This window comes from Moschus berezovskii, chromosome 4 (genome assembly GCF_049115385.1).
Source record: "Moschus berezovskii isolate FMDL1 chromosome 4, NW_MosBer_1.0, whole genome shotgun sequence".
In the NCBI taxonomy this organism is placed as follows: domain Eukaryota; kingdom Metazoa; phylum Chordata; class Mammalia; order Artiodactyla; family Moschidae; genus Moschus; species Moschus berezovskii.
Window position 1 is genome coordinate 93935394 of NC_142463.1, and position 21692 is coordinate 93957085.

The 21692-nt window shown below is 38.5% G+C and overlaps 1 protein-coding gene across 2 annotated transcripts in view; it reads right to left on the reverse strand.

The window, feature by feature from the left end:
- Positions 1 to 21692, reverse strand: part of TRIM33 (tripartite motif containing 33) — a 164980-nt gene that overhangs the window by 87859 nt on the left and 55429 nt on the right. For both annotated transcript variants that reach the window (XM_055403686.2, XM_055403685.2), the window contains exons 2-4: positions 10224 to 10342; positions 9664 to 9808; positions 9368 to 9500 (exon numbers count right to left, since the gene is read on the reverse strand). In XM_055403686.2, the coding sequence (XP_055259661.1) occupies positions 9368 to 9500; positions 9664 to 9808; positions 10224 to 10342 (397 nt within the window). The remainder of the gene's footprint in view (positions 1 to 9367; positions 9501 to 9663; positions 9809 to 10223; positions 10343 to 21692) is intronic.

The window sequence follows — 21692 nt, forward strand, 5'->3', positions numbered from 1 at the left end:
CATGGTTTAGCTAGAAACTATGCAGTACTTTGAGAGAAAAAATTTTCATAAAATTCTATAGATGAAGTGTTTCCCTGGTGGCTCAGTGATTAAAAAAAAAAATCCACCTGCCAATGCAGGAGACATGGGTTCGATCCCTGATCCAGGAAGATCCTACATGCCACAGAACAACTAAGCCCATGAGCCACAACTATTGAGCCTGTGCTCTACAGTCTGGGAATTGCAACTACTGACACCTTCGCATCTTACTCTGAAACAAGAAGCCACCACAATGAGAAACCCGAAACCTGCACCTACGGCGTAGTCTCCACTTGCCGCAACTAGAGTAGAGCCATTGCAGCAACAAAGACCCAGCACAGTCAAAAACAAATAAATATACATAATAATTTTTAAAAATTATTATAGATGCTTTCCTTTTTTAAAAACAATGAGACTGTTAAGAAAACCAAAAATCTCAATAAAGTGTTTTTAGAAAAAATAAGGAATTCCATGCTGGTCTGGCGGTTAGAACTCTGTGCTTTCACTGCCGAGGGCCTAGGTTCAATCTCTGGTCAGGGAACTCCGAAAAGCCTGGCAGCATGACCACAAACAAAATATAACAACAGTCAGACTGTTACTGAGCCCTTATTGAGTTAAGCACTTTATGGGTACAATTCTCAATTCAAACCTCACACCCACTTTAGGGTGGTACTACTAAACTTTCTCCATTCGAAAGATACACACTCGTGCACATACATACCAGAGTTCACCATCTGTATCACTATACTATGTAGCAATCACCTTTAAAAGAATGGGCGGGTGAGAGGTGACTAAAAACCATAAATACAGAATATGTAAGTCAGTGTGGTAAAGAACCCGCCTGTCAGTGAAGGAGATGTAAGTGACACGGGTTCAATCCCTGAGTCGGGAAGATTCCCTGGAGGAGAAAATGGCAGCCCATTCTGGTGTTCTTGCTTGGAGAATCCCATGGACAGAGGAGCCTTGCAGGCTACAGTCCATAAGGCCAGAACAATTGGACGTGACTGAGTACACATATAAGTCAGTAATGATTCTGGAATGAGACTAAAGTTTGATCAAGAAAAAATTCACATCTTTCTTATAAAATCAAGATTCATAAGAGCCTACAAAAGGTATAATAAAATCAAGCTAAGGAAAGAATTAAAACAAAAGAGAACTGTAAGAATTAGAATATTTCTTTAAAAATATAATTATTTTAAAAATTAAACTGCTAAAATGACCAATGATTCAAACCTATGGCTATGCTAATAAAAAATAAGGAAATAAACTTAGCTGTTCAACATTATAAATAAGAAAGAGAGAGAAACACAGATTTCTGTAAAATCTTTTATGGTCTATTTCTAAGGAAATACATTTTTTAAATCTCTATTATATGGTGGGATTTTCTAAGAAAATATGTACTGTCATAATTACATCAATAAATCAAGAGGGGATGGGAAACCCAATTTGATTAATAAGCACGTGACAAACTGAGCCCCTTGAACTAGCCCTAAAAGGCCCTAAGTCTAGACATGGAAATAGAGTAGATATGTTGGAATGAAAGTCTTAAGAGAAGGCAAGATACCAAAGTGAACTGGCTTTAAGAAACAGTTTTGAAACAGACTCTGTATGATTTCAATACCTTTAGACCATGGAACTTCTGCATCGTGCTTTACATCCCTGGATATGTTTCAGTGTCTCCTGGTTTATAGTCTATGGGAACTTGAACAGAATTTGTATCCGGCTGTTGTGTGAAAATTGTATAAATTGTAATTATGTTGAATTGGTTCATGGTGCTTTTCAGGTCTACTGCACCATTCTACTTTTCTGTCTATTCATTCTAATTTTTGAGAGTTTGATATTAAAACTCCAATTAAAAATTTTAATTTATCTACTTGAAAAAATAATTATATTGTAGTGGAACTATATGTAACTTTTTACATACAGTTTTTCCCTTGCGGCTCAGACGGTAAAGAGTCTGCCTGCAATGTGGGAGACCTGAGTTCGATCCCTGGGTCAGGAAGACCCTCTGGAGGAGGAAATGGCAACCCACTCCAGTATCCCTGCCTGGAAAATCCCATGGATGGAGGAGACTGGCAGGCTACAGTCCATAGGGTCGCAAAGAGTTGGACATGACTGAGCGACTTCACTTTCACTTTCATATGTAACTTTGTTCTGTATTTTCCAAGTCTTTCGCAAATGTGTTATCATATACTTTTGTAATTTAAAAAAATAAAAAGAAACAACAATAAAAGAAACAGTTCTATTGACAGTGTTCTGTAAGTTAAGAAAAGCAAACCGTTAAGAGTATAAATGGGAGATAACAGATTGTAAGAATTTCCCTTTGCCCAAAGAGAGGTCTGGCCTTTGCCCTCAGCAGCTGGAAGGGCATCTCTAAGCCCTTGAAATGTACTGCCTGACAAAAGTACCTTTGTTTCAACTTGAGGCCTTAGGCCACACGCTAATGATATGATTTATTGTAGGGTCTTCAACTCAACCTCAGGAAGGGCTGGAGACAGGTCAATTACATGGACAGTAAACGCCATTTGTATCTACATGACAGAATTCCAATAAAAATCCTGGACGCCAAGGCTCATGCAAGCCTCCTTGGTTGGCAATATTCCCTTCACACTGTCACACATCATTGCTAGGAGTTAATTACATTAAGAATTTCACTGAGAAAAGACAACTGGAAATCCCACATTTAGAACTCTTCTAGACTCTGCCCCATGCTTTTTCCTTGGATGATTTTAATCTAAATCCTTTCCCTGTAATAAATGTTAGCTGTAAATATACAGCTTTCAGTGAGTTGTAACAAATTATTAAATCTGAGGTTAGTCTTGTGAAATTCTGAACTTGGAAATGGTGCCAGAGTGAGAACGAATAAGATAAATTTTATTTAAAAGTGTGAATGGTTTTGGGGATCACCCCAAATTGTACAGTTGGTATCAGAAGTAAGAAAGGAACTGTGAATTGTTCTCTAACTTCATAGTTAACATCAAAAGTGGGATTCACTAGAATGACACTAACTCATTGAAACTTGTGGTAGGGAAGAAGGAGGAAAAGATGACAAGGGTTATGAACCTTTGATTCTTGGATGACTATCTACTCAATGGTGGTATGGAACTGCAGCTGTGGTTATTAGAGGTAAAAGTTACCAACAAAACTTAGAAACTATATCCAACGCCCTAGGAGTTGACTCACTGGATAAACAAGGAAATGCAAACTAATAAGAAACAAGGTAATTAAACAATTCCTTGGATATTGTCATCTGTACTAGCTAAAACGAAGAGTGTTGGGACATATCCTGACACTGGGCAAAGCTTAGATTTCAGCCAGGCTGAGCTACAGCCACGAGCCTAAGGGCCATTCCAAATGGAAAAATTACACTGGGAAAACAGGCAGCACCTCTACAACTTCCAATAACAATGCAGTCCAGGTTGAGGAAAGACAAAATCAAGAAATTAATGAAACCAGAGTGTACAATGCTAAGGAACTATTTCATTTTGTGGACTGACACTGTATGCTTCCTGAAAATACCTTTATGAAAATACTGTGAGCGTGACAACACTTAGAGGCAGAATTGTTGATTTTGAATGCTGCAGAATAGAAGAGCAATGTTTGAGCTGATGTGGGACCCACCACTCACTGCTAAACAACCACGGATGGTTATCCAAAACCTCAATACACAGCAGGTCATTCCTGAGGGGACAGCTAGCTGAGTATACTGGATAAAAGCCCCTGTAAAGTTTTTTTAACCTCAGACAGGTGACTGTCCTTCTCCTATAAATGCCAACTAGAACTTCCCAGAAGAAATGACTAACATGCTTCTTATTCAAGCCATGCAAGATTAGCATTATGAAGATCAGGATATTCATCTACTGAGTATGCCCTTTACTAAAGGTCAAGGTAAATAATACAGTTAAGGGGGACCCTTATACATGGGTACCCCCATGTAATTTTACTGCTGCAAAACCTAGCAATAATCCGAGATGCCTTATCATATGTATTGTCTCAGCTTCATGGGCCTTACAGATGCTGAGAAAACTGGGGTGATTCACAAAAACTGGGGTGATTCACAAGAACATAGGAAAAGACAAACAAGAGAGTCAAGGGATTTATCCCAAAAGGATTAAAAATTTTAGGTGGCTGTTTAAAAATGGGGAGGGGGAAGATATTAATAAACATAACAATGACAGAGTTAAAACAAAGGTCTTAAAGCAGCACTCTAGGGGGTTGGGATGACCAATGGTAGCTACTGCTGGTCCTCAATGTTAAAAGGCATTAAACAACTCCGTTATATTTACCCTAGTATGAAGAAATGTTAAAAGCTGGAGGGTAAAGATAACAATGAGAACCTGACCTTGTACTCCCTGGAGCAACTATTCCATGGATTAATCAATTTGAGAAATGAAGGAGAAACCAGGGTCTTCTGGCTCAAAGTCCAGCTGGAAAACACAAGGTAATATGCATTTGTGTGGGCAGAATAGCCTGGGGTTGGATAAAAGACATTTCTGGAACTCCCTGACGTGGGAGCCTAATGTGCTATGATTCTAAAACCTGCTGAAGTCATAATGAGCACTAAGGTTAGATTGGAAAGAGAGGGATGGTTGACAGCATTAAAGTGAAAGTCGGGGTGAAAGCTGGAACATACTGATATGAATAGACTATGTGAAATAGTTTTATCTCTCCTTTATATGATCACTAGAATGGGTATTACTGATATTGTCTAATATTGTAAAACACAAGACATACATGTTCACCTTAAGGCAAGTCTTGATTAGACATGCTAAATGGGAACAATTAAAACTGCCCAATTCCACAGAAGTTGTCGACTTGAGACAGTACAGGATACCTAATGGATAAAAAGAATTTATGACTTTAATGACAAATGAGAAGCTGCTATGCTCTCATTTATACCAATGAATTCTTTGTACAATAACCATGTGCACCCTGTGAAAAAAGTAAATGGTTCATCCAGTTAACAGTAGACTATTTAAAGCTTGAACTCAATAATACCACCACAGCATCAGCAGTCCTTGATATGGTTTGAACAATAGAAAAAATATATACAGCAGACTTAGTAAGTGGCATTCAGGGACTGAACATGCAAAATTTTTTTTCCCTCTAACTCTGAAGGAAACCCAAATGCAGTTTTTCATGTGGAAGGACCCTAATTTATGTTTACTATACTAACCACAGGGTTATTTCAATTCACCAGCTTACTAGTATAATTTGTTTAGAAGAGATTTAGACATAATGCAGGTCCTGAGCATAATAATATATTATGTTGATTTTATGGTAGTATCATAAACTAAAGATAAAGGTAAGACTGACTTAAATGCAACGGTGACACACATGAACAAAAAGGCTGTTGATAAACATAGCAAAGGTCCAAGGACCTGCCCAAACTGGTAAAATTCATAGGAATAACCGAGGTAGGTGCCACTTTTATCATTCCACAGGTGAAAAAAAAATAAACAGCTTCTTCCACCTACATCCCTAGAACTAAACAAGTAGCCCCAACATTTGGTTGGTATACTTGAATATTAAAGAACATATACTCCACATCTGGGAATTTTACCAATACAACCACCCGAAAGAAAATCATATTTGAATGAGGGCCTGAACTATGTCTGAACAGCAAAAAGCAGTCTTTCTCTTGATGCTTATGGACCCTGTGATCCACAACTAGACATGATTTGGGAAGCGTCAGCAACACATATGCAGATTGAAACTTACGGAAAAAACCTCTGAGTGCCACTCAGCAGAGATCCAGGATTTTGGACCAATTTCTGGATGCCATGGTAAAACATATGCGATTTAAGAGAAAATTAACTAGTTTGCGACTGGGCACTGAGACTGACACTGTGACTGAAAGGCATAAAATAACCATGAAACCTGAAATACCCCTTATGTCTTGGGTGACAGGAGAAAATGAATAAGGAAGGCAGAGTCCAGAAGTGTTCCACAAAAACAGAGGTGGTTTGTGCAGGAACATGCAACCAAGAGGATGCAAAGAAATATTTATAGTATTTATGAGCAGGTGAAAGTGAAAGTGTTAGTCGCTCAGTTGTGTCTGACTCTTTTGAGACCCCATGGAACTGTAGGCTCCCAGGCTCCTCTGTCCATGGGATTCTCCAGGCAAGAATATTGGAGTGGATTGCCATTTCTTTCTCCAGGGGAGCTTCCTGACCCAGGGATCAAACCAGGGTCTCCTGCATTGTAGGCAGATTATTTATTGTCTGAATCACTATAATCATTTTCCCTCTAAATATGACTTTGGAACTACCAAAGGAACTGCTGAATGCTATGATCACATAGGTGATACTCTAAAAACAGCTATTAGCTAACAAAGAGCTATGTGGTTTATGGATGGTGGTTCCAAAGTGTACAGAAAGCAATCTGTTTAGAAGGGTACCACTCTAACTGAAGAATGTAATAATAAATCATATGAATGAGCTGGACTGCATGCTGTTATCCCCTATATATGGGTTTTTACTGAACCCTGAAGTTGGTATAACAAGAGAGGTGGTCTTGAGGACTGTTTCCTAACTTTGTGCAGATGATAAAGAAACAGTCTGGTAAGACTCACTAATGAATACTATATACTGAACACTTTAAACTTTGTGAGGTATCACTGAAGGTTGTTTTTAAAGTGGCTGGGGTAGGTGAGGCACAACAGCATGTTACCCAAATGACACTGGCAACAATGTAGACAGAATGAATTTGACAAGGTAAAACTCAAAGCAAGGACACTTGTTGTAAATGTGTAAATTCCTGTAAATGCAACAGGAACCTAGGCTTTTAAGTCCAATGCCATCGGTTCTGCCATAGTTTACCCAGGAAATCTAAAGTGTGAAAGAACTACAGAAAAGGTAGCAACATTCAAGGGATAATTAGGACTTGGATATAAGTAATAAAGGAAAGTGGTGACGGAAAAGAAAGGATGAATTATGGTTAAACTTTGAGGTGTGGATGAAGCTATTCTTTCACAGGAAAAAGAATGCTGTGTTCCTATTATTTTTGCTTTACAAAATCAAATTAAAAAGTCACAAGAAATCTAAAAGCTCAAAAACCTGACAGCAGCTATGAGAATGTAATTTAATGTCGTACTGAGATTTATTACAAGACAAGGATAAGATCTGGACCCAAAGTGAAGGCATTGACAAAATTAGTCACCTTCAATAAAACAATAGCTAATTTGTAGGTAAGATGAAACATCTTGTAACAAAGTATATGAAAGTTTAAAGTAGCATTTCCACCCAAATGGGCTGTAGAACAGTCAAAGGGGTCTTGAAATCAAGAAAACAGAACATTATCTTTATGAGATCAAGTTTGAAAGATTACACACACTGAATTCTATATTCTGAATATCACATGGGAGAAAATGAGTTAAAACAGATCTAGAGTCCAACTGACTATGTTCAAGTCCTAGCTCTACCACTTACGGGGACATGCTGTATACATTATTAAAGCTTTCTGTGAGTAGACTTGCTCACTTTGAAACAGCTGAGATATCAGTACCAACACTTCATGGGCTGTTGGTATGAATTAAACAAACATGCGGCATTCAGCAGAGAAGGCAATGGCAAGCCACTCCAGTACTCTTGCCTGGAAAATCCTATGGACGGAGGAGCCTGGTAGGCTGCAGTCCATGGGGTAGCTACAAGTCAGATATGACTGAGCAACTTCACTTTCACTTTTCACTTTCACACATTGGGGAAGTAAATGGCAACACACTCCAGTGTTCTTGCCTGGAGAATCCCAGGGACGGGGGAGCCTGGTGGGCTGCCGTCTATGGGGTCACACAGAGTCGGACACGACTGACGTGACTTAGCAGCAGCAGCGGCATTCAGAAAAGTGCCCAGCAAAAACTATGGATGCAATACTTGTTAGAGAATAGGATTCATGTATCCTCTCTTTAAGAGAACTTTAAAAATTCCAATGGCTCTAACAAACTAAAAGCTCTAAAACATCCTAGAGTTAAACATTTAAGTGTGGTTAATTGAACTTAACAACTAACTAGAAATTTCAGTAGTTTCCAGACAGTTCTGATGTGACAGCCTGGTGATAAGTGAATACTACTGCATTATGAGGGTAAAAGAGGGTTGAAATACAAAGCTATATTTTAATGAAGTAGTAATTATGCTACTTCAGTTCAGTTCAGTCGCTCAGTCGCATCCGACTCTTTGCAACCCCATGAATCACAGCACGCCAGGCCTCCCTGTCCATCACCAAATCCCGGAGTTCACTCAAACTCATGTCCATCAAGTCGGTGATGCCATCCAGCCATCTCATTCTCTCTCGTCCCCGTCTCCTCCTGCTCCCAGTCCTTCCCAGCATCAGACTCTTTTCCAGTAAGTCAACTCGTCGCATGAGGTGGCCAAAGTATTGCAGTTTCAGCTTTAGCATCAGTCCTTCCAATGAACACCCAGGACTGATCTCCTTTAGAATGGACTGGTTGGATCTCCTTGCAGTATAAGGGACTCTCAATAGTCTTCTCCAACACCACTGTTCAAAAGCATCAATTCTTTGGCGATCAGCTTTCTTCACAGTCCAACTCTCACATCCATTTATGACCACTGGAATAACCATAGCCTTGACTAGACAGACCTTTGTTGGCAAAGTAATGTCTCTGCTTTTTAATATGCTATCTAGGTTGGTCATAACTTTCCTTCCAAGGAGTAAGCGTCTTTTAATTTCATGGCTGAAATCAGCATCCGCAGTGATTTTGGAGCCCAAAAAAATAAAGTCTGACACTGTTTCCACTGTTTCCCCATCTATTTCCCATGAAGTGATGGGACCAGATGCCATGATCTTTGTTTTCTGAATGTTGAGCTTCAAGCCAACCTTTTCACTCTCCTCTTTCACTTTCATCAAGAGGCTTTCTAATTCCTCTTCACTTTCTCCCATAAGGGTGGTGTCATCTGCAACTATGCCACTTAGATGTTTATAAATCCCCAGTTTTTCTACAAACTAAATCTGACATAAAATCAGTATATTTACATGCCTAGATGCTAAATGGCTATCATACACATTAAAATATTACCTTTTAAGATGACAGCCCAAAGCCCATAACCCTGTGATAAATAACACACAACAACTGGAAAAAAAAGTGAGTTTGAACCAGAGGGACTGTATATGAAGAAATAATATAACTCTTATTATTGCAACCCAAATCCACGTACTAATAAATTTTCAACAAATATCCATAAGACAATTAGATATGAATACAGAAACCATTAAATAATTTACCAAAAAATCCTGCTCTAAGACATAAAACACAAAAAAAATATTTGTTTTAGGAAAAATAATTCTATAAGAACTTTTAATAATATTTCTTGATAAGCAGTAACGACTTCTGTACCTATGTTCTTTGTGTTCCAACAGCTGACAGTCTCTACATGTCAGTCTATCACACGTTTCACAGAAAAGTTTCAACTGTTCTTGTTTGTGTACAGGGCAGAAAACAGGGCGCTGACCAGATGCTCCAACAGACTCTGTAGTAAAATAAAACATATATTTTTAAACTAAACAAAATTTTTGTCGAACTTTATGAATTCTTACTAATATTGGTATCAAAAGCTTGTAAAGTTTAGTAGAAATGCTATAGGGACAAAAGAGAGAGGTTAATAGTAATCATTAAAACTGCTTCTATCTTACCTGAGACATCTTCTTTCTTCCTGATCAAGTGATCTTTAGTGAATTTTACTCTTTGATGTGCTTCAATACACGTCTTACATAGCCATTCTCCACACTCTACACAAAAGCCAACTGCACTTGCATTGTCTTCACAACTAGTACACACCTAAAAGAGGAAATAAATACTAACCTACATTAAATTTACAAAATATAGATCCGCAAATAAACAAAAACTTTCTACCTTACTCTCAAATACACTAATTCACTGTACCTAGAATAAAATCATCTTGCTATCCATTTTTCTTCAACAAAATCCTTCCCTTCCAGATCAAACATTCAGGTGGGTAAAAATCTAAGTCTCAGAACACAAAATTGACACAAGCTTTGAATTTTTAAGTGATAACTTTTAATCTCTTTTAACCAGGTCTAAGGGTGTAGAATAAAGATACTCTTCATTTTCAAATTGAAAGATGAAAACTAGGGCATAACTACCCTCAATTATGTAACAATTCAAGCATGTTTTCTTATAACTTACATTTTGATATCAAGAAAGTAATATAAAAAAAAATTGAGAGGCATACCTGTTCTGATTTCTCATCAGAACTGCTAGGAGTTTCAGATGTATCTTTCACAAAATAATTATCCACGAGGTCTATCTGTCTGCATTCTTGGCGGCATACTGGGCACCGTATTACACCAACTACAACACAAACCAACAACATTAAGAAATATTTTCAGGAAGGAAATCATACACTATTACACTATGCCTATATGTGAACTACTCATTCATATGTCATAGATAAGAAAGAAATGAGATAAAGAGCTCATTAAGAGCTGAGTAAAATGTTATTCCATTGAGTTATTTCTCACTGGGGGAAAATAACACCCATTTGGGAAGATAAAATAAGCATTAATACGCAAATAAAAAAACTTTAAGGTGCTTCTTAATTACAATATGTAGTTGGTAATAATGGCCCCCAAAGATATCCAGGTCCTAACCAATGGATAACTGTATGACTTTATACAGCAAAGGAGATTTTGCGAGGGTGATTAATTTAAGCTCCTGCGATGGTAACACTGTCCTGGATTAACTGACAGGCCCTAAAATGTCATCAGTTCAGTTCAGTAGTTCAGTCATGACTGACTCTTTGCAACCCCACGGACCACCATGAACCGCAGCACGCCAGGCCTCCCTGTCCATCACCAACTCCCGGAGTTTACCCAATTCATGTCCACTGAATCAGTGATGCCAGCCAACCATCCCATCCTCCGTCACCCCTTCTCCTCCTGCCTTTAGTCTTTCCCAGCATCAGGGTCTTTTCCAGTGAGTTAGCTCTTCGCATCAGGTGACCAAGGTATTGGAGTTTCAGCTTCAACATCAGTCCTTCCAATGAACACTCAGGATTGATCTCCCTTAGGATGGACTGGTTGGCTCTCCTTGCAGTCCAAGGGACTCTCAAGAGTCTTCTCCAACACCACAGTTCAAAGGCATAAATTCTTCTGCACTCAGCTTTCTTTATAATCCAACTCTCACATCCATACATGACTACTGGAAAAACTATAGCCTTGACTAGACGGACCTTTGTTGGCAAAGTAATGTCTCTGCTTTTTAATATGCTATCTAGGTTGGTCATAACTTTCCTTTTAAGGAGTAAGCATCTTTTAATTTCATGGCTGCAGTCACCATCTGCAGTGATTTTCGAACCCAAAAAATAAAGTCTGCCACTGTTTCCACTGTTTCCCCACCTATTTGCCATGAAGTGATGGGACCAGAGGACATGATCTTAGTTTTCCGAATGTTGAACTTTAAGCCAACTTTTTCACTCTCCTCTTTCACTTTCATCAAGAGGCTCTTTAGTTCTTCTTCACTTCCTGCCATAAGGGTGGTGTCATCTGCATATCTGAGGTTACTGATGTTCATCCCAGCAATCTTGATTCCAGCTGGTGCTTCATCCAGCCCAGCGTTTCTCTTGATGTACTCTGCATATAAGTTAAATAAGCAGGGTGACAATATACAACCTTGACGTACTCCTTTTCCTATTTGGAACCAGTCTGTTGTTCCATGTCTAGTTCTAACTGTTGCTTCCTGACCTGCATACAGGTTTCTCAAGAGGCAGGTCAGGTAGTCTGGTATTCCCGTCTCTTTCAGAATTTTCCAGTTTATTGTGATCCACACAGTCAAAGGCTTTGGCATATTCAATAAAGCAGAAATAGATGTTTTTCTGGAACTCTCTTGCTTTCTCCGTGATCCAGCAGATGTTGGCAATTTGATCTCTGGGGTTCCTCTGCCTTTTCTAAAACCAGCTTGAACATCTGGAAGTTCACAGTTCACGTATTCCTGAAGCCTGGCTTAAAGAACTTTGAGCATTACTTTGGTAGCATGTGAAATGAGTGCAATTGTGCGGTAGTTTGAGCATTCTTTGGCATTCCCTTTCTTTGGGATTGGAATGAAAACTGACCTTTTCCAGTCCTGTGGCCACTGTTGGGTTTTCCAAATTTGCTGGCATATTGAGTGCAGCACTTTCACAGCATTGTCTTTCAGGATTTGAAATAGCTCAACTGGAATTCCATCACCTCCACTAGCTTTGTTTGTAGTGATGCTTTCTAAGGCCCACTTGACTTCACATTCCAAGATCTCTGGCTCTAGGTGAGTGATCACACCATCATGATTATCTGGGTTGTGAAGATCTTTTTTATACTGTTCTTCTGTGTATTCTTCTTAATATCTTCTGCTTCTGTTAGGTCCATACCATTTCTGTCCTTTATCGAGCCATCTTTGCATGAAATGTTCCCTTGGTATCTCTAATTTTCTTGAAGAGATCTCGTGTTTTTCCTATTATGTTGTTTTCCTCTATTTCTTTGCACTGATCACTGAGGAAGGCTTTCTTATCTCTCCTTGCTATTCTTTGGAACTCTGCATTCAAGTGGGTATATCTTTCCTTTTCTCCTTTGCTTTTCGCTTCTCTTCTTTTCACAGCTATTTGTAAGGCCTCCTCGGACAGCCATTTTGCTTCTTTGCATTTCTTTTTCTTGGGGATGATCTTGATCCCTATCTTCCATACAATGTCATGAACCTCCGTCCACAGTTCATCAGGCACTCTATAAGAGTTAATCCCTTGAATCTATTTGTCACTTCCACTATATAATCTAAGGGATTTGATTTAGGTCATACCCGAATGGTCCAGTGGTTTTCCCTACTTTCTTCAATTTAAGTCTGAATTTTGCAATAAGGAGTTAGAAGACTCTTGAGAGTCCCTTGGACTGCAAGGAGATCCAACCAGTCCATTCTAAAGGAGATCAATCCTGGGTGTTCATTGGAAGGACTCATGCTAAAGCTGAAACTGCAATACTTTGGCCACCTCATGCGACGAGTTGACTCACTGGAAAAGACTCTGATGCTGGGAAAGGTTGGGGGCGGGAGGAGAAGGGGACGACCAAGAATGAGATGGCTGGATGGCATCACCGACTCGATGGACATGAGTTTGAGTGAACTCCAGGAGTTGGTGATGGACAGGGAGGCCTGGCGTGCTGTGATTCATGGGGTAGCGGAAAGTCAGACACGACTGAGCGACTGAACTGAACTGAACTGAACTGAGCCAGTTCCCGGTCTTGATTTTGCTGACTGTATAGAGCTTCTCCATCTTTGGCTGCAAAGAATATAATCAGTCTGATTTCAGTGTTGGCCATCTTGTGATGTCCATATGTAGAGTCTTCTCTTGTGTTGTTGGAAGAGTGTGCTTGCTATGACCAATATATTCTCTTGGCAAAATTGTTAGCCTTTGCCCTGCTTCATTCTATACTCCAAGGCCAAATTTGCCTGTTACTTCAGGTGTTTCTTGACTTCCTACTTTTGCATTCCAGTCCCCTATAATGAAAAGGACATCTTTTTTGGGTGGTCTAACAAGAGGCAGGCAGGGAAGATTAGACTACGAGAGGAGAAGGCAACTGATAATAAAAGCAGAGATTAATGTGCTTTGGAGATACAGGCACAAGCCAAAGAATATAGGGGGCTACTATAAGCTGAAAGAAAGAAAATGGATTCTCCTCAGAGGCTCTAGAAGGATCAAGACATGCCGACACTTTGACTCTAGTCCATTAAAACTGACTGCAAACTTTAGCCTTTAGGAACAGTATGTTGTCCTAAAGCACAAGTTTATGGCAATTCTGTTATAGCAGAAATAGAAATACACAATCTTCATCTTATAAATTCTGAGCTGATTTAGGGCGACCTGAATTCATCCTAACGTATAATGTGGGAAGAAAGATATTCTGAGACTTTAACCTGCCAGTGTTTTAGCATCTATCAGAAGAAACAAAACTGCCAAGGTAACAAATGGAAGTCAAAATTAGTTAAAAATTAGAAAACAGTAGCATAGTCAACACAACAGACTACTACACATCAGCCATAAAATTGAAAAACATAAAATGACGCAATCCTTGCTTTTAAGAAATGGCTGAAGACTAGTATTTTTACAGTTTATACTATGTACAATTCTAGGAAGCACCATACAAAGACACGGATATAAACAGTCCAAAGAGTGGTTCACATAGGAGGTATAGCTCTGTGGTAGTGAGGGCAAGGTGGTAGGAAGAAGGAACTAGACACTCTACTTACCACTATGTGTGCCCATGTTTGCATGTTTGTGTGGGGACTCATGTGTGTATGTAATCCACTGCCTTTTCTTTGAAATTCCTAAGATTAAAATAGGGAAGAAATCCTGTATGTTGCAATGATAACTTTTTAATTTCCTAAAATTTCCTAAAATTAAAAAGTCTTTGAGGTCTCCCCCTTGATTTATGCTTGAGTTATGTGCCACAGTTGCTTTGAAATCTTTGAGTATCAGTAGTTTTCCTAATTTGTTTAAGAAATAATCCACTTTCATCTGCTTAAGTTACTGCATTTAAATTTATAAGATAGAGCCCTTTGATAGCACAGTTTTATAATGCTGCAGGTTTTCAGCCATTACCACTTCAAAGAAGTCTGAATCAGGAAAAAAAATTTTCCCTTGTTAAATTAGTTCCTATTTCTGTAGAAATTTCATTTTTAAATCTGTGATAGATGAGCTATCATAATGCAAGTATATAGTTCTTTTTTTTTCTATCAACTACTCATTGTCATTCAACAGTGAAGACATTACAGATACAGCAAGCTTATAAAGTACTATTTTCTAAGAGAAACAGAAGGCATCTTCATCTTTATTATTGTACTTTTGGTTATGCAAACACTTTGATCACAGAAATGTTTATGTCCCCCATAAATCTGGTCAGAAATCAATTTTGATTTTGTTAAGTTAAACAGTCTATAGGCAGACAAAATACTGGTTTTAGTAGTCCAAAGTAAGATAGAAACCTACAGTAAGAATGTTAGATCTTAAAAAAGAAACTGGGAGTGGGGAAGGAGGTGGGTGACGGGTTCAGGATGGGGGGGGACAAATGCACATCCGTGGCTGATTAATTTCAATGTATGCCAAAAACCATCACAATATTGTAAAGTAATTATCCTCCAATTAAAATAAATAATTTTTAAAAAAAGAAACTGGTTTATGCATTAAAAGTTTTGTGCCTTGATCAAACATTAACATGATGTCACAAATTCCCTGGCAGTCCAATGGTTCAGAGTCCATGCTTCCACAGCAGGGTGCACAAGTTTGATCCCTGATGGGAGAACTGATATCACTCAAGCTGCCCCACGTGGTCAAAAACTTAAAAAGAAAAAAGTCCTGTCATTGAAAAATGATGACAAAAATAACCAGTGTTGAATCATGTTTTATTTCCTGACATTCCGCATTATCCCGGGTTGCTAAACCTGTGCTTTCCAAGAAGTCTGACTTATTACTGTATATATTTACTGTCCTATATGAGTTTTGTCACTGTTAGAGATTCAGTAATTAAAAAGGGAAACAGAAGCTTAGGTTATTTTCCTTTTCAAAACCATGTTCCTTGGAGCCACATTATTATGATGGCTTTCATGCTCTTGTACACAGAATGTCTTAAGCTGAGTGCAGTTTAGAGGATCCTAATTACTTCTTTCAACACTGTGATCTGACCTATAACAAATCTATACTACACTATGTAAACTGCTAACAAGTCCATTATAAACCAACTGAATGTCAAATCTTAGTGCTGGTGCTGAAATCTCTTCAGAATAGTCACCATGACATCAAGGTTTGTTTCAACATTTGTAAGCATCAAGTGTCAATCAAAATTGAAGATGAAACACTAATCAGTGTTGAGTTCTCAGGCTTTAGGTATACTTCCTCTTTACATTTTTTGGTTCTCTGTTTTTACCATACTGTTTCATTTAAATTTCCTACACACTAACTTCATATGTGAGACTAAAATAAAACTGCAGTATATATTTTAAAATGGGTTTAAGACTAGTATTTAATTTTTACAGTTTATACCATGCACAACTTACAAGGACAAGGATATAAACAAAGAGCTGTACATACAAGAAGCATAGCTCAGTGGTAGAAATTTGACCGCAAAGAGTTGTACACATACAAACCACAGAAGCTTATACAGTAATTGTAATGGAATGTCATGCTAAAAGGAATATCAGCACTGTAGTAACGTGAACGGGAAGAACATGCAATAAGCAGGGGACATGTGTATATATGTACGGCTGATTCATCTTGCTATACAGTAGAAACTAACACAACATTGTGAAGCAACCATGCTACAATAAAAGTTAAAAAATCAAAGTAGGAATATCAGTCTCTAAGCAAACATATATACTTTGCTACACAGAATTTTACAATTATATATATGAAACAAAATATTATGTTTATACTACAAAATGCATACAGAGATTCCCCTCAAAGGAAATGCATAAAACAATTCGTGAAAGCAAAGGAAGAAACAGTATGGTCAGGAGAAAGGGAAAATGAATATAAATACTTTTACATCAAAGATGGCACGAGTTAAAAGTCATTCAAGAAACATACAGCATAACTACAAAGGAGAAAAGCATAAGTAAGGAGCAAAAGTACGTGGGCAATTAACTTCTTACAGTGAATAAGGTAAGTCTTCACTGAGAAGGTGACAGTTACACATGATCTTGAAGAATCAACTGCATTCACTAATGTGCAAGACAGAGTACACTTGGTTGGTCTGGGTTCATTAAACCCTGCACATTTCTAAGGAAAGCCTTCAATACTAGCCCTTGATGGGCATATGGGAGATGACTTCTGAACTCTTGGAATGTAAGTGCCTCCCCCTCCAAAAAAAAAAAAGTTTGTTTGCCTGAGGCTATCTGCATTCAGTTTGACCTCTGGATTTGAGTGGAGGTCAAGCAGATGATATCAGTTCTGTGCAGGCTCTACACCTATACAACTGATTCCCCAATAAAATCCATAAACACAGAGGCTCCGGTGAGCTTCCGTGGTTGGTAACACTCTTTCTGCATACTATCACACACACTGTGACTGGGAGAATAAAGCATCTCCCTGTATAAATCCACTGAAGGAAGACACTGGGCAGTGTGCACCTGCTTCCTCCTGGATTTCACACCATGTACGACTGAACTGAACTGAACAGTGAGGATAAGGGTTTTTCTTAATTCTAAGTCCTTTCAGCAAACCACGAATCTGAGTGTGGTCTTGGGGACCCCAAAAAAAAAAAACTAGGAAAGAAAGAAACAGCATGCAAACCAAGAACAGCAGATGCAAAGTTCACAAACAAAAAAAGAAAATAGGAGCCTATAGATAGAAAACTACCTGTATGTATTAGTATATATATATAGTTATATATCTAAAATATTGAGAAAGTTAAGAAATTTGTGACATCTAAAGGAGTATCTTTCAAAAGACATGCTGTTCTGAGCAAGAAACACGAAATATTAGAAAAGTATCCATTATATCTGTGTAAAAGAATGATTTGATGCAAATCATACTAGCTTTTGACTTCTGAATTCAATAAGCTCAGATTCTTAAAATTTCTACTTCTACCTAGCAAGCTGACATCACAGTTTATGATTTTTCATCTTTTCAAAAAAGGCAGACAGCAAAAGGATACTGAATACTACAGAAGAAACAAAACCCAAAATACACAAAGTGTAGGGGGATACATTCGAGAAAGACTTTTGTCATAAAGATTTTCAGAGAAGCTTGAAATTCAGAATTTGAAGCATGAAAGAAAGCCCAAAGAGACACAGGAAAATTTAAGTTGGCAGACATCAACAAACCGCATTCCTATGCTGACTACTTATTCCTATCAGATTACCCAGCAAAGTATCTTATCACCAGAACAAAAAGAGCTGAAGTTTCTTCAGGGATGGTTTTGGTATTCTATATTTACAAATAAATTTTTAGATTACATAAGCGTTTTGTTGACAATGAGAATCTTCTGAGTTTGTGAGTATGCCCTGTAATTAGTGATAAAATGAGTGTGCTCCTGGCTCTCCCACCCAGTACCAGTCGTCACGCTGTTTTCAATACTACACAAAACTGACACCCAACCTTCAAAGCCAAAGCTAGTGACCAGTTTTACACGGAATGTTCCTAGAACTGATTTCATCACTTCAAAGCTCAAGTTCTGAAAGACTCATTCATACTCACTAATTTCCTTTAAGTGTTAATTTACTAACATGTATCATCACTGGGGTGGAGGATGGGAGGGGGTTAAGGCTAAAATAGACAACTCTACAAACTAGTTTATCTCCACAGTGTTAAGTGGAATTCAGTTTCAGTAAACTGACTGATGGACTTCCATTCAAGACGGATTAAGCAGGTGTGAAAAGACCACATGACCCCCAACTCAAATACAGAAATAGCTAACATATAACAAATTAAAGTGCAAATCCCAAAATACCTAACTAAGTCTACACCCAAGAACGCAAAATTTTGAAGTGCCAGAAACAAAACAGGGCACTCAAAGCCTAAGTAGTGAGGCAGTGATATAAGTGAGCCACAGGGGTTATCATTACCACTTTTGGGAATAGGAAGTAAGATAAAGGTCAAAAGGTGAAACTGAACTGCCTCAATAAAGCCATGGGGCAATATTTAAGCACTCTACAAACAAAAATCCTCACCAGCCCTGGAGTCGCCCACAAGCAATCTCAACACTAAATAAGCTTCATGCATAGATATGTAAACAAAGTATGTACTACTTGCACAGTACATAGACAGGCCAAGTCAAGAAACTAAGAAGCTTGCCTAGTATACTAGTAGCTTCCGGGTTGGTGAATTGGTAGAGATTCAGGAAGAGTGACACTCAGGCGAGCATGTACACTCCATACCTCTTCCCACAAACCTTGCCCTATGCATCACTTCTATCTGACTATTCCTGGGCTATGGCCTTTTATAATAAACTGGGAGGTAATGCTGGATGACTTAAGGGAAGTTCACGTAGTGATGCAACCTCTAGTCCTGAAGTTTCAGGTCCTGGCACCAGTTTTTCCACAGTGTCAGAAACAATGAATGGAAAATTAGAAGTAAATCTATTATGAACCAGAAGGAACCCAGTCCATCACACTAGTCACCCTCTCCAAGGGTGAAGTCAAAGTTTCTCTTCTGTCTTCTATCCTAAGCTCAAGTTCTTATTTAAAATCTCCTCTTTAATCAACTCATAACTCCAAAGAAATGCTCACAAAGTTGAAGTCATTATTTTTGCCCAATAGCTACTTCTTTTTGATTCCTACTTAGGTAAATTCTCATATTCAACAACAACCAAAAGAAACTTTTCTGGACTCATAAACACAAAACCATCTCATTAGAACTTCTTCCAACCCAAGGCATAAGTAGAACTCCCACTGTAGATAAGCTCATAAATAAAACTACAATGCACATGAAGAAACCCAATACTGTTAGAATGAGTAGACAAACACAATAAACCAAGACGTAAACACCTAAAACCACAGAAAACAAAACAGTCTGATAGACTTCAAATATGTATAAAATGTTCACAGAGCTAGAGAACAAATGGAATCTATGATATAGATATAAAAAAGAAAATGAATAAACTTAAAACACTAATTAATAAGGAGGTGGTAACTGTTCAGTTCAGTTCAGTCGCTTAGTCGTGTCCGACTCTTTGCGACCCCATGAACCACAGCACGCCAGACCTCCCTGTCCATCACCAACTCTCGGAGTTCACTCAAACTCATGTCCATAGAGTCGGTGATGCCATCCAGCCATCTCATTCTCTGTCATCCCCTTCTCCTCCTACCCCCAATCCCTCCTAGCATCAGACTCTTTTCCAGTGAGTCAACTCGTCGCATGAGGTGGCCAAAGTATTGCAGTTTCAGCTTTAGCATCAGTCCTTCCAATGAACACCCAGGATTGATCTCCTTTAGAATGGACTGGTTGGATCTCCTTGCAGTCCAAGGGACTCTCAAGAGTCTTCTCCAGCACCACAGTTCAAAAGCATTAATTCTTCGGCGATCAGCTTTCTTCACAGTCCTACTCTCACATCCATACATGACCACGGGAAAAACCATAGCCTTGACTAGATGGACCTTGGTTGGCAAAGTAATGTCTCTGCTTTTTAATATACTATCAAGGCTGGTCATAACTTTCCTTCCAAGGAGTAAGCGTCTTTTAATTTCATGGCTGCAATCAGCATCCGCAGTGATTTTGGAGCCCAAAAAAATAAAGTCTGACACGGTTTCCACTGTTTCCCCATCTATTTCCCATGAAGTGATGGGACAGGATGCCATGATCTTTGTTTTCTGAATGTTGAGCTTCAAGCCAACCTTTTCACTCTCCTCTTTCACTTTCTCAAGAGGCTTTTGAGTTCCTCTTCACTTTCTGCCACAAGGGTGGTGTCATCTGCATATCTGAGGTTATTGATATTTCTCCCGGCAATCTTGATTCCAGCTTGTGCTTCTTCCAGCCCATCGTTCCTCATGATGTACTCTGCATATAAGTTAAATAAGTAAGGTGACAATATACAACCTTGACGTACTCCTTTTCCTATTTGGAACCAGTCGGTTGTAACTGTTAAGAAAACTATTAAGATAGAAGACAGATATGAAGTAATTATGTAGAATTCAACACAGAGATAAGGAGAGACAGAATACAAAAGAGAAAAAGCAAGCTAAAGAATTCAATGAGCCTTTCTGGCAGTGACAAACTCCTCACAAGAACAAGCCTCTCACAAAGGATTTCCTTCATCCCTCTCCATAAAAGAAGAGGAAACATTAAGGAGTGCCTGATGCAGAGCCCTAAATTCCCTAATTTTCATGGATGTGAAATGCCCAAGATGCTATAAAATCACCACCATCTTTGGCCATGCACAAATAGTTTTGTGAACTCGCTGCTCTACTTTCCTCTGTCAACCGACAGGAGGAAAAGCAAGACTTAAGGAGAATGTTACTTAGAAGCAGCATTAAAATCACCCTGAATCAAGATGACTGGGAACCCATGCCAATAAACACATTCTGGACATCCAAAAAAAAAAAAAAGGAACTAAGTAAGAAACTCCAGCATATGTCAAAAAGAATCATTAAGGAAATGAAGTAGAGATGTTAAAGAGATAAAGGCTGGAAATTTCAGACCTAAAGAAATGAGCCCTCAGATTACAATCCAACTCTTAAGCAAGATAAAAATACCTCTGCACCTAAACATCAACAAACATGAAGAAAAATTTTTTGTTTTCTTTTTTTGGCCACGTCATGTGGCTTGTAGGATCTCAGTTCTCTCACCAGGGATTAAACCCAGGCCACAGAAGTGAAAGCCCACAATCCTAACCCCTAGGCCACTAGGAAACCCCTCAAAAATCTCTTATTAACTACTGGTAATAGAAGAAAATCAGACTTAGAGCTTATCTCATCAGTTGAAAAAAAAAAAAGCTGCCAAACAATAACAGGAATAATTATCTTCAAAGCTGTTGGAGAAAATAAAAGTCAACTAGCAATCTATATCCTGATAAAGCTATTATTCTACAATAAGAGCAAATCAAATTACCAGATATAAAACAGTACTATTCATTGCTGTAAGAACTAATAAAGCATTGGGCTGAACCATATAAAACTGTCAGTATTCAACCACTTAGGACCTGCAAATATGTCAATTTCATACAGTTCAATCTGATATTTGAGAACATGGAAA